At 41.0% G+C, this 12,785-nt stretch overlaps 1 protein-coding gene across 1 annotated transcript in view; it reads left to right on the forward strand.

Moving 5' to 3' along the window:
* Positions 1–9,820, forward strand: part of CSGALNACT2 (chondroitin sulfate N-acetylgalactosaminyltransferase 2) — a 33,534-nt gene extending 23,714 nt beyond the window's left edge. The window contains exons 3-8 of the mRNA XM_042033169.1: positions 1,176–1,392; positions 1,927–2,028; positions 3,627–3,805; positions 5,398–5,492; positions 6,572–6,653; positions 7,810–9,820. Of these exons, the coding sequence (XP_041889103.1) occupies positions 1,176–1,392; positions 1,927–2,028; positions 3,627–3,805; positions 5,398–5,492; positions 6,572–6,653; positions 7,810–8,102 (968 nt within the window). The 3' untranslated portion in view covers positions 8,103–9,820. The remainder of the gene's footprint in view (positions 1–1,175; positions 1,393–1,926; positions 2,029–3,626; positions 3,806–5,397; positions 5,493–6,571; positions 6,654–7,809) is intronic.
* The last annotated feature ends 2,965 nt before the right edge of the window (positions 9,821–12,785 follow it).

The following is a 12,785-nucleotide window of genomic DNA, read 5'->3' on the forward strand; positions in this document are numbered from 1 at the left end:
CCCATATGGCTTGTCTGCTCTGTGCCCTGACACCAGCTGCCTTCTGGGTGGGAGGCCTGGGAGGGATTTCAGCTGCTGAGGACACTGGCTTGGAGAAGGGGCAGTTCAGGCCAGCCAGGTGAATGGAAATGCATCCTGTGAGGGCAGGGGTGTGCATCACATTTGGGAATATGCAGCTGTTTGTAACTTTCTCTATGGTCTGGGTGGCCAGTTAACTGGAATGTAATGCCAGTTCATGGCGTAGCTTGTGGTTCTTCTTTTCCTGGCTGGTGAGAAGAGAGCAGAGGTGGGATGCTCATAAGGCATTTTTGTTGGAGGATTTTTCCTGTCATCATTTCTTATTCTCAGGGTAGCATAGATGTGGAATTGGCAACACAGAGCTTGTTCTGAATGGGACACGATGAAGGAGCATGTTCTGAAGGGGACAGATTTTTTCTACCCGTTAGGAGTAAAATATCTCTCAACAGATAGTCCTGTTTCTGGGGGACTAGCATTGTTGTCCTGAAGTGTGACAGCCACATAGAAAACCTCTGCCTATGTCCTTAGAAGATTGTGGGTATAGTAAAATGCCACTAATTTATCAGATAGAAAGCATTAACTACTGCTCAGCAGTGAAAACAATTTAAAAGCATTCCAGCATTATCACACAGTTGTTTTGTTTCGATGCCACATGTCAGATTTTGCAGACTTTGTCAAGCAAGTTACTGTCATTTGTTCTGCCCACAGAACAAATTGTGCTTTTCTTGTGTTGATCACTGGCCAGATGATCTCAGTTTTTACTGTGGACTAGCTCAGGGCTAGATTCTTACTGAACGGCTTAAGAGCAGGCAATATTAAATTTCAGCCATCCTTTTCCATAGCAAATAGCTGAATTCCCTTTTTGTTGGGAAGACCCAACTCTAATTCTGTCTGAGAAGCTGGCATAGGACCAGAAAACCTGTTGTCTCTAAGAAGCAGGGGAAGCTGGAGTTTGTTTGGGGTTGTTTCTCAGGTCTGACCTAAAATGGTAGAAGGCTGATTGTGATCAGTAATAGTTTGTGGAAACTTTGTATGTTTTTAGGAGAAACCCAGAAGGTTTGTCCCCACTTCTTTAGTTCTTAGGAAAATCAGTGTTTCTGAAATACAATTTCCGGGATCTTTGACTTTACATATTACTTGTGTGACTTATTCTTCAGGTTACTATCGTACAGAAAGAGATAAGGGGACACAGTATGAGCTGTTTTATAAGAAGATGGATGGCATGGAGTACAGGCATGTCACCTTGTTCCGACCTTTTGGACCCCTCATGAAAGTGAAGAGTGAAACGGTCGATATTTCTAGATCGATCATTAACATTATTGTTCCTCTTGCTGGAAGAACTGAGGCATTTGCACAATTTATGCAAAACTTTAGGTAGGTGCATGAGATTATATAGTGAGCTACGTTGCTGATTTTCAGTATTTTGTTTCCTTTTCAAAATGAATTCCTGTTCTGGTTGATTTGCAGTGGAGCTAATGATTCCAACATTGTGTGCAACTGCCTTGGGGTGTGTGTAATTGAACCTACAGTATGGAGAAAACATTCCTTCTAAAAGGGTTTGAGAGATTCTCAAATTGCAGCAAAATGACCAAATGTCAGGATCATTGTGAACCTGGACACAGATGATCTTGAACATAATTTTTACATTAGTTGTAAATGTACAGAGTACCTGTTTATAAAATAAGGTATTGGAATGTGACACACAGTATTGGAACCTTCTGATTCAAATGGGAAAGATGGGGAAAGAAGAGGGGAAAACATCTTTCCGTGTTTTCTTTGAAGCCATTTGATGCCTAACCAGAACACTCCAGTCTGCTAATACTTTTTAATGCAGTAGCTTTTAAGTACCTGAAGTTTTTTATTGTGTTGCAAGTAATTATTAATATCAGCTTATCTTTGTGCTTATAGGGATGTGTGTATTCATCAGGATAAGCGTGTTCACCTCACAGTGGTGTACTTCGGACAAGATGGTCTATCAGAAGTGAAAAGCATCCTAGAATCTGTAGCTAGGTAAGTGTATCAATTCAACATCAGGCAGTACAAACAATATTGATTGGCATTTTAAGTAGTTTTTAAAAAGAATGAAAAAATAAACCAAATAAATTTATACTCCATTTCAGGTTACTAGGAAAAGTATGCTTTATTTACTGTACGCTATTTATAGTTGGCATTTTACAGCTTAGGTTGCAAAAGTTTCCTGAAGACTACAAAAATCAACTTATAGACAGAAAAGACTTTGAGGTTTCTATCTGACAGTCCAAAAAACAACAGGGATAACAACAGGGATGAGTTTTGCAGTGCATATTCAGTCACGCTAACAGCTTGATCAGAGCTTAAGTTCTTTGGAACTGGGATGTACATTTCAATAGCTATTTCACTGGAGAGACAATTTTATTTAATGATAAGGAACAAAAATGTACAAAGTAGGCCTGCTTACTCTTGGCTGTAAAATAACTTTAAGCACAGTTCATCATGGCTGTCTCAACAAGTAGCATTACGTTTATGGATGTAAAATTCCTGAATGTGTCTTTTATGATTTTTGCTCCAGAGAGATGGGAGAGGTGTTAGCATCCTTTACCTACGTTTCTTCGCTCCCTGAGCTCTTGTGCTCATCCCTGAGCTGGGAGCTTTTTCCCCTTGAGCTCTAGTGTGATCCCTCTCTCACAGTGCTGGCCAGGCTACTCTTGATGACATAGATTAGACACTGGCTACTTTGTCACCAGCTTGGAGCATGTGATGGAGAGTTGGCCTGACATGTACAGGCATCTTGTAGGAAGGGAGGAGAGAATTTCTGCCTTTTTTGCTGTAGTCTCCCTAGCACCTGCCGTGTGCTGGGCCCCTCCATTTTTGAGGCCCCTGCTGCCTGCCCTGCTCTCTGTGAGATGTCCTCAGAGCACTGAGCCAGTGCTGCAGGCTCACTGAGCATTTACCTGGTTCTGTATCTTTTTAGTGGTGCTACTGTTGAGTATCTTCACTCTTTTCTCTTCAAGCATTGTCCTCTGAAGTGTCTTTGAAGTAGACACTTAACTTTGCTTGAAGATGTTCTCTGAGTGTGTTTTCAGTCTCCTCTTGCTGCTCCTTCCCTCTTCTGCTGTGAGTACAGGCCCATGTGCTACTGGTAAATAGCAAGGAGAAGCAAAATGCCTGGGTTATGGTGGCACCACCACACAGATGGCCTTTGCCCCATGCATCTGGTGATGCCAGGACTCTGGCTTCCTGTTTGCAGTCTTCTCTGAACTGGTGAAGACAGCTATTTCTCTGTTAATCAGGACTTCTTGGTTTGTGGGGGCAAATTTTAGATGCCATTGTAATTCAAGAGAGCATTTTAATTCATGTCAGATAACAAAAGGCCTTTTAATCTGTCTGAATGATTAAACATGAAGTGGAGTTATTAAAGTAAGACTGATTTCTATCATTTTACAAGGTTTAAAATTAAAATAGACAGCTAAGTGTAACAGATCTTTTTTTTTTTTTCTCATTCTGATCATATAACTGTTTTTCTTTTTAAATTTCTGGAATGAAATCCTGTAAAATGCTGGAAACTTATAAATGGTCCCTCTGCCCCTCCCCACAGATTGATTTTGGGTTTGGCTCTGTTTTTCTTGTAGAGAAACTGACTTCCACAATTACACACTTGTCTCTCTGAATGAGGAATTTAACCGAGGCCGAGGACTTGACATGGGTGCCAGAGCCTGGGAAAAGGGCGAGGTCCTGATGTTCTTCTGTGATGTTGATGTTTATTTCACAGCCGAATTCCTCAACAGTTGTCGCTTAAATGCTGAGCCCGGTATGTTCCCTGATTGTTGCTGGAACAGAGCCTTGCCACTGTGCTTGACTTCACCTGACCTGTGCTGAGCATATTGAAAACAAAGAAAACTTGACTTGAATGGTGGAGCTTATTCAGTACCACACACACCCTGGGAAATGAATCACATTCTTCACAAAAGGCAATAATATTTAGACTGAGAAATAACTTCTGCATTAGAGTAGCTTGTTTTAAGAACAATTGTCTTTTTTGTACATATACAATTTTCATATTTTCTTAAGATTTAGTTGTCTGAAAAAGCTGGACAGTTTAATTGCTTTAACAATTAGACTGCATGTGAATTTGTATAACAAAACACAGTGTAATGCTCTACAGTGGAAGATGATTTTTGTTATGCTGAAGTCTCTAACAAGTTCGGTTTTATCTCTTCTCACTCGTGTATGGCCAAACACATCATATACGAATGGTTTTCAGTAGAGCTGCAGTGTGTTCCTTATGGAGACTGAGCTAGTGGTCCATGCTTAAATCCCAAACTCTGAAATATTCTGATTATTTTTCTTAAGTTTGTATGAGCCTTGCTTGTTCTACAGGCTTCTGCCAAGAAGGGTAAAGCTTTCTTGAGTTAACAAGCATTCTACTGAAGACCTTCTCTTGTCAAATGTGTGTTTGGGTTTTTTTTAATGCTTACTCTTGTTTCAAATTTATTGCAGCCAGAAAGCATTTTCTCCAAATGTCAATTTGGAATCAATAGATATTTTTTCTTCATCTAATAAACAGGCAAGAAAATTCTTCAGAAGCCAGATATTTGGATTCTGTTTCTTGCTTTTTCTTTCATTTCTGTCTGTCTCTGTACTTCATCAAACAAGTTGTATAAATAATTGGAAAATTGTTGGAGAGGAGTGTCTTGTGAGCTTTAACAAGGAAGGGAGTTCGAGAGACTGCTTGGCAATTCATACTGGCAGTTTGTCACCTTTGTGTCAAGTGAGATCTGAAAATACTGCTCACTCCTTCAGAGTTCATGCCCAAGTCAGGACAGTGAATATTCTTGTGGACTGTTGTCAATACCTTTGCAGCTTTGGTGATGCACAACATTCATGGAAAAATATTTATCTGGTTTCTATAATAGACACAGAACTGGTGTTTTAAGCATAGTCAGGATGCTCATGATGCTTGATACCCTTGTACCCATATCCTGGATGTACCTGCTTTTACATGTTTGTGGAAAGACACAAATTCATAAATCTCAACAATGCAAGGTGTTACTTGGATTTGATTATTTTTTAGGTTTACTGCATATCATTATTGCAGGAATATTTCAGTCACCTAGTATGACACTGAGATAATATTTTATATAAGCATATATAACTATATGCAAATGTAAATCAGTAGTGTAATATGTGTAATATGCATACATATGTATTTTTTTTAATCCTATGAGCTCTGCCCCACTAGATATTACAGGCTTCCTAGGAGGGAAATATTAGCAGCTTGTTTTGATTTATTTCCACTAGATGCCTAATAGGTAATATTTTACGTAAAAAGAGTGTTTCTGGTTTCTTTTTGCCTTCAGAAAACATGCCCACAGTGAGTAACAATTTTCTTTTGACTTCCAGGGAAAAAGGTTTTCTATCCTGTGGTATTCAGCCTTTACAATCCTGCTATTGTCTATGCCAACCAAGATATACCACCTCCTGTGGAGCAGCAATTGGTAAGCAGTGGGATTTATTCTGGATAGAATTAGGCATGCTTTGTATTAAAACAAAATGAAGTGTAACTTAATAGTCTGTTTGGGATATCTTATGACCTTTGGCAGTGCATATCTAAACATTGCCCATAGGCAAAGCACTTGGAAAAAAATCTTGTCAAACAGTACAAAATTCATTCTTAGATAAACTTGGAGTTCCATGTAGTTTTAAAGAAATAGTTGCTATTAATCAAATGAAGTTAGTAGTTCTGATCTGTTGCTTATTCTGGCCTGGAAAGCCAGTATTTTAGGAGGATGGTGGCATTGCAGGGCAGCAACTTTCTTCTTATCTTCCAGCAAAAAAAGCATTGGTGAAAGGCAAAAATCTTCTGAAAGTTAAGTGTCCAGTCTAACTCTCTTTCAAGAGACTGCATAGATGAAATTGGGTTTTGCAGCTGAGACTTCTGAGATGGACAGGTTTCGAGGAGGAAAAGAAGAGAGTAGTGTGAAGAAGAGCTGTATCAAAAGAAAAAAATAATAGCCCTCATTCCCTAAGTTGTTTGCAAGGATCCTACTGAAAACTGGAGGGAAGGTTTTGCATATGGCCTTGGGTAGTCACAGCTGAGAGAGGAATGAGCCCCTGCCTGACAGCTCTGCTGTTCACTCTTCTGAGCTTAGCAGTATTATGGTTGCAGACTTCAATCACAAAGCTTACTTTTTTTTGTCGTATCAGATCAAGAGACAAATGTGGCCTTAAAAATGGGTAGGAATTGGAGTATTGGGAACAGATGATTTAGCAATGGACTGCTTAACTGCTTGGTCTGGGCAGATACATAGGAAATCGAGGTGGTGCAGCAGAAAGGTAAATGTGGAAACTGCAGTGAGGGTGAGTGTTTGGAACTGGAAGGTGGAGGGTGAAGGGAACAGCAGGTCACTAAGAAGCCCCACATGAGTGCATGACTCAGAAACACCGGAAGTGTTATTATGCTCTATCCTGCACTGAGCAAATGATTGGAAGAGCTTAGCTTTCTGCAAAACCAAATGCAATGCACCTCCTTTTGTTGTATTTTACATTTCAAAATGATACTGGTTTAAAATTGCAGGTACACAAGAAGGACTCTGGTTTCTGGCGGGATTTTGGCTTTGGGATGACTTGCCAATATCGCACGGACTTTCTGACTGTTGGTAAGATGAGACTAAAGAAAAAAAAATTGTGATTCTCTGGTCTTACCTAATGACAGGAAAGAAATAATTAATTTCTTGTATTATTTTCCTAAGCCCAGCAGTCAGACTTGTGTGACAAGTTTGACTAATGAGATAAATTAGCTTTTCTAAGTTTTGATGTCCCATCTGTTGAATGTTTTAAAAGACACAATAGTTTCAGTAGAAACGTTTCACTCTAGAACTTCTAAAAATATTGCTTTTTTTTTTTTTTTGTACTTTGTGTCTGTTTGAAGCAAATGAATCAAGTTTAAGAAACATGTCACTCAAATAAGCCACTCGCATAGACAAGAAGCATTCAAATCCTTTCCTTTGAATAACCTTGAGGAGTTGGATACAGTTGTTCGAGGCTTTAGCAATGCGCTTTCCCCCCCTTGTGGCGTGTTCTTAAAACTGAGAACAGCTTGGTGTGCTTAAATATGCAAGATGGTGGTGAAGATAGTCTGCCAGAGGATGTAAATCTGCCAGAAGATTTAATGATACTGCCCTGTGTGCTGTCTGATGGCTTGAATGCAGGCTGATTGCTAATAGCAGTCATATTGCCATCTGTATGGTACATGCTAAATGGAGACTTTATAATTCTGGAGTTTTGAAATCGTGCAAGAGCCTGGGTTGCTCTTCACCGTGGTCCTGGAAAAACAAGAGAACTTAAAATGGTGAACCATGTTCCTTTCCTTAATCCGGCCTTTTGAATTGTGACCTATGGAGTAATTGCTGGCATTTTTAGAGAGGATTTCTCATATGGTGCATGACTGCTTCATTTTCCAGCTGCTAAAATCCATTATGCTTCCTAAAAATAATCCAAAAGCATAGCCAGTGAGGTTTGCCTACAGTTTACTGCAGCTGTCACATGGGATGTCATGCATAATGCAATTTGGAGACACTGCTCTAAGAGACTTTCCGAAGCCAGCAGATCTCTGTCCTGGGCAGTTTCCACCACAAAGGATGTGGTATTCTTGAAGGTCCTGTCCCTCAAATTGGCATGCTATGGCATGGAAAACTTAGTTAACTGCTCCAGAATTTCTGGAATGTCATGCCAGATCTGGTAACATGTTAAGCAGAAAGCGTTGCTCTTTTTCCCTGTGCGCCCAAAGAACAATTTCTGATGCTGTTTTTGTAGGGGGCTTTGACCTGGAAGTGAAAGGCTGGGGCGGCGAGGATGTCCACCTTTACAGGAAGTACTTGCACGGTGACCTCATGGTGATCAGGACGCCGGTGCCCGGGCTGTTCCACCTGTGGCACGAGAAGCACTGTGCGGACGAGCTGACCCCGGAGCAGTACCGCATGTGCATCCAGTCCAAAGCCATGAACGAGGCGTCGCACTCGCACCTCGGCATGCTGGTGTTCAGGGACGAGATCGAGGCGCACCTCCGGAAGCAGGCCTACAGGACTAACAGCGAGCCTGTGGGGTGAAGGGCCCCCTGGGGCGTGTGGTGACTTCAAATTCACAGTGAACCAGCATCATTTTACAGCCTTAATTCAGCTTACAAATGCAGTGCCTCTCTTTTTCAGTGAAGAAGAGTTTAGAGGGTTTTTGGTTCTTGTATTTGTTTTCCGAGTAATCCTTTGACTGATGCCCTGTTACCTACATATTTTGCAAGCTCAAGCACCTCAGCTAAATTGGACAGCATATGTAGTTCAAGGAAAGTGTCTTCAATATCGACTGGAAAAATCTGGGGAATGTACAATTCAACACTTTTCCATGTGGTACATTTCTGTTCTTATATTTGCATTCTTTTGGCAATTAAATGAAATAATCTTTTGTGTCTTGAGTATTTTCAGTCTGTATGGCTCACTGCACTGTGACTTTAGAAGGATACTGTGCTTAGACTCCATTGTAGAAACAAGAGAAAGGTGTGGAAAAATAATCTCACCATGAAAGATGTGTGGACATGCTGACCAGTACAGCAGCTGTGCAGGGTGCTGATTCCACAGCAAGGGCTTGGTGCTGCATTTGTTGTATTAACAGACATTGACACGGTTGAATATAGAGTAATTTGGGGGGTGGGAATGAAAATCCTTTTAAGTGGAATTTTGGAGCATATAATGGAAGTTCCTACTGCAAAGGAGACACCACCTTCTTATTTCAGTGATGGATCAGACAAGTTGGGAACATTCTAGCTGGGTGTTTCTGGGCCTGGTCTTTTCCTACAGTAGATGTCACATCCCTTCTATAAACTGAGCTGTGCTATTAAACTTGTTCGTTTAAATATTTTTGGCCCCACTCCTTATTCCAAGGCCTTGCCTATGTATCTCATCCTTTAAGTTGAGGAACCATCTTTTCATTCCCATAAGAATTTATTAGTGGCCTGTTTGCTATTATGCCAATGTTGTCCTTGTGCATTCTTTCTCTTTTGGGCATTTTCCTGACATGTTTTTGTAAGGTGTTATATACTCTTAGTTGTTTCAGTGACTGAAAAAGCAAGTGCTATTACAGACTTTCTTTATACAATGCTCTTCATTCCACTGATTATCCTAGTAGCCTTATTCTTCACTTTTTCAGTTTGAGGATGTTTTAGGGTGTTGTGGGTTTTTTTTTTTTTCCCCCTCTGGGATTTTTTTTTTGCTTATTGGGTTTTTTTTGAGTATATTTAAGCAGAATTATGCTGTGGTCTCATTAATGCCTGGTACAATGGCACTACTACTTTGGTACTTCCCTTTTGGGTGTTTTGGGATGCATAAACAGTTCAAATGCAGGCAGGTCATTTTTCTCCATGTTGTCTTATATGATACCACATGGCATGCCTCGTTTTTTTAATATATTTGTTTATAGAATGAATGCAGAGAATTCTAATTCGGTGGTTAAACCATTTGCATGGTTTCTGCTGAATTTAGATATTAGTTGAAAACCTTTCTCAAACCAGGTAATTATGATCTGTTTATGGATTTATTTTGCTCAAGAATTCTGAAGGCAACTAAAAGACTTAAATGGTTGATTTCTGAATAGCAGATACGCTGTGCAAATAGTTCTGGGCACTGATCGTTTTTTATATGTACATAAAATTTGCCTTTATGTAACTTATTGTGGAGAACGGTGTACTGTATTGTACTTAGAGTGAAGAGAATGCATTGCAGGACTTCTTGCAGTTGATATTCTCAATATAATAAATGGAACTTCTGCATTTTAGAAATTGTTTTAAGCTGTCTCTTTGAAATACATTTTTACAATAATATTGTACAGAGCATAACGCACTGGATTCACATAATATTTGCAGTGAAAATCCAGCCAGCTCAATTTTGCATCTCAGGTATCTACCCAGACCAGATATGAGAGTTTGTTCCTCAGACAACTTAAACTTAGACCAGATGTTACCTCACTTGGATATCTTGGTTTTTGCTAAGAAAAAGTTTAAGATACTGGTGAGAACAAGATTAAATACATTGGTATCATGACTTAGGGTAAAGATACATGTGGGGCATTCTCCTGAGACTCCAGCCTTTAAAACATAGGACAACTGCTGCTGTCCTGGCTGCACAAGAATAAGCATCTGGAACTGCCTCTCACTGACACCACCCCTGTGTGACACAGCCTGGAATGGCATTGGAGGTAGTGCACAGGTGTCCAGCATCACTGCCCATCAGCTCTCAGCACAGAGACGCTACTGCAGGAGGATCCAGTTGTCCCAGTTCTCATGTTTTGGAAACATGGCAGAGTGCTGATATCCAGGTGTCTTAGGTTCTGCTGTTTTCCACTGCGTGGTTGTACTTATCAGCAACAGCGAGGGAGATCAGTGTCAGCTGTCCCCATCTGTGTGATGAAGACCAGTCTGTGGCGTCAATGCTGGAAGGTGATGGGGGAGGTCTGGAGATGAATGTAGTCACCAGGAACCACTTCTGGAAACTTTTTTCCATTCGTTATCCCAAAAGGTGGAAGCAAATGCATTGGAGTAAAAAGGAAGTCATAATGCTTGGAAATAATGTGTGTTGGGCATTGACACAAGTATTCCAAATGGCTCATGATTTGAGGATGTCTGAACTGACAGAGGACCCCTTGCAGGCCTAGGGTTTCCCTTGTCTTAATTCAGCTCCCTGCAATACCCACCTGTGTGAGATGTTGCTGTGGCACACACCAGCTCAGCAGCTCTGTGCACCCAGTGTCTGAATGCACACCATTGCTTTTGCTCTGTAATGGAACTAGATCAGAAATAGTGGGATATACCTTTATTATAAAGTGATTTCAGTTGCCTGAGCATGTTCAGCTTCTGACTGCATTTGGGCACAGCCACACTGTGCTACAAGCATGTGTTTGTGAGCAGCAGTGTTGCTGCTTTCTGGTTGCTGCTGTGAGCTGTAATGCAGGGCAGGTGTGCTCTTTCCCAGTAAGATGGGCAACTCTTCCTTGCATGTGTTTCCTAACTTCATCCAAGAAAGGGAGCAAATCACACTTCAAATATGAAAATCTCTTGCTTGAGAGTAAGACCTGCTCTTGGCTTTCCCAAGGTGTGCTCTGCGTGCAGAGGAAGAATAAACCCCACGCTGTGCAGCTTGGGGTGCTGCTGGGGCACTGCAAAGAATCAGGCTTCAGAGTCACAGTCTGTGTGCCCAGGGTCAGTGCTTGGGTTACATGGCCAAGTCTGGGCCTTGTCCTCCTGTTTTGAGAGATGCTGTTTACGTAACATACTTTTTTTAAGCTGTGGTCCAAGTGGTTTCCTGGAGGAGTCACTGCATTTTAGTGCTAGAGTAGTAAATACAGTAACATTTTATTTAAATAGGAACATGCTCCACTGGATTGTGAAGTAATTTTTTTTTGTTTCATGCTATCCACATAAATTTTAACCTTTTCCAATGAATTTACAATCTGTAGTCTTCCCTAGAGAGAAGTGTTCTTCATTAAAGGAAGTCAAGATGAGATTAGCTCAGGGCGCACTTTCACCTTTGGCAGGAAAGAATGTGGGTTGTGCTTTTGAATTTGTTTAAAAATGTTATTCAATGAGACTAGTAAATACTGGTTTGGAGAATCAGCAAATACAGAGGGAAAAGTGGAAAAAAGAGAATAATTCTGGGTCTCCTGCATTCAGAAGAAAATGCTGTAGTTTTTTTGAATTTCATAAAATCCTTTGGACTCTGAGATGCACACACCTATGAAAACCAAAATTTATTTTTAAACTGTGTTCAAGAAGAGAATTGCATCAGGAGGGAAAGAGAAGTGGGTTAGGGTAAACCCTAGCCACTTGTATCTGAATGCAGACATTTAAATGGTTTTAGTTCATGCCAAAATATAAACTAGAACAAAATTTTTGCTTTGTCAGATCAGTGAATGAAAGGAAAAAAAATCTTAAAATAACCTTTAAAATGATGTTTCAGCATAAATTACTAACTTATTGATTCATCAATGTAATGATAAAAGCTTTCTGTGTATTGAAGGTGGGTGTAGCTTTCATTTGCCTGAGGTGCTCTTGCTCTGTGTGACTCTTCAAATACATCTTAAGGAGATAAATCATTCAAATTTTACTCAGCTGTGAAGGAAAATGAGGATAATGAGCTTAAGCGGTGTTTGGTTCATGCCCCAACGATGCTCACCTTTTCTTTGTTGGGCCTGATTGCAAACTAAAGGTCTCCACCTGTTTTCACTGGAAAACCTTTACAGCAAAGGAGACTTTGATAAAACAGTTTTTCATGTTTCTATGGTGGGCAGTGGCTCTGCAGACCCCTGCCTCTGTGGTATATCACATACTATAGCACATTTTTTCTGAATGCCTGGCACTGAGCAGTGCATTTGGGCTGTGTAGAGACACACCTGGGAGCTGTGCAAGCACCCACACACCCCTGGTTGCCCCTTTGCCACTGGCTTCACATGGCCCCGGCTCCCAGCTGATGTGAATCTCAGCATCACGATTGCCTTCAGGCCCTGGGGAGTTGGTACCAGCTGGAGATGGGCTCAGCTGTCCTTTGGGGAGGTGCAGAGCAGTGGTGCCCCCTGAGCCAGCAGCAGAGTCCTGCTGGGGCCCCCTGAGGGGCTGCCCCTGCCACAGGTGCTTGCAATAATGAGGGCAGTTGGGGTTAATTAGCCCTGGGGAAGAGCTGCCTCCCCTCAGTTGGCACCTGAAGCTGGCAGAAGAAGGTGCTTCTCCTTCTCTTCTAAGAAATGTGGTCTCT

The sequence above is a fragment of the Corvus kubaryi genome, unplaced genomic scaffold (genome assembly GCF_017639235.1).
Source record: "Corvus kubaryi isolate FWS band 111438036 unplaced genomic scaffold, C.kubaryi_AGA036_p1.0 37357, whole genome shotgun sequence".
Taxonomy (NCBI): domain Eukaryota; kingdom Metazoa; phylum Chordata; class Aves; order Passeriformes; family Corvidae; genus Corvus; species Corvus kubaryi.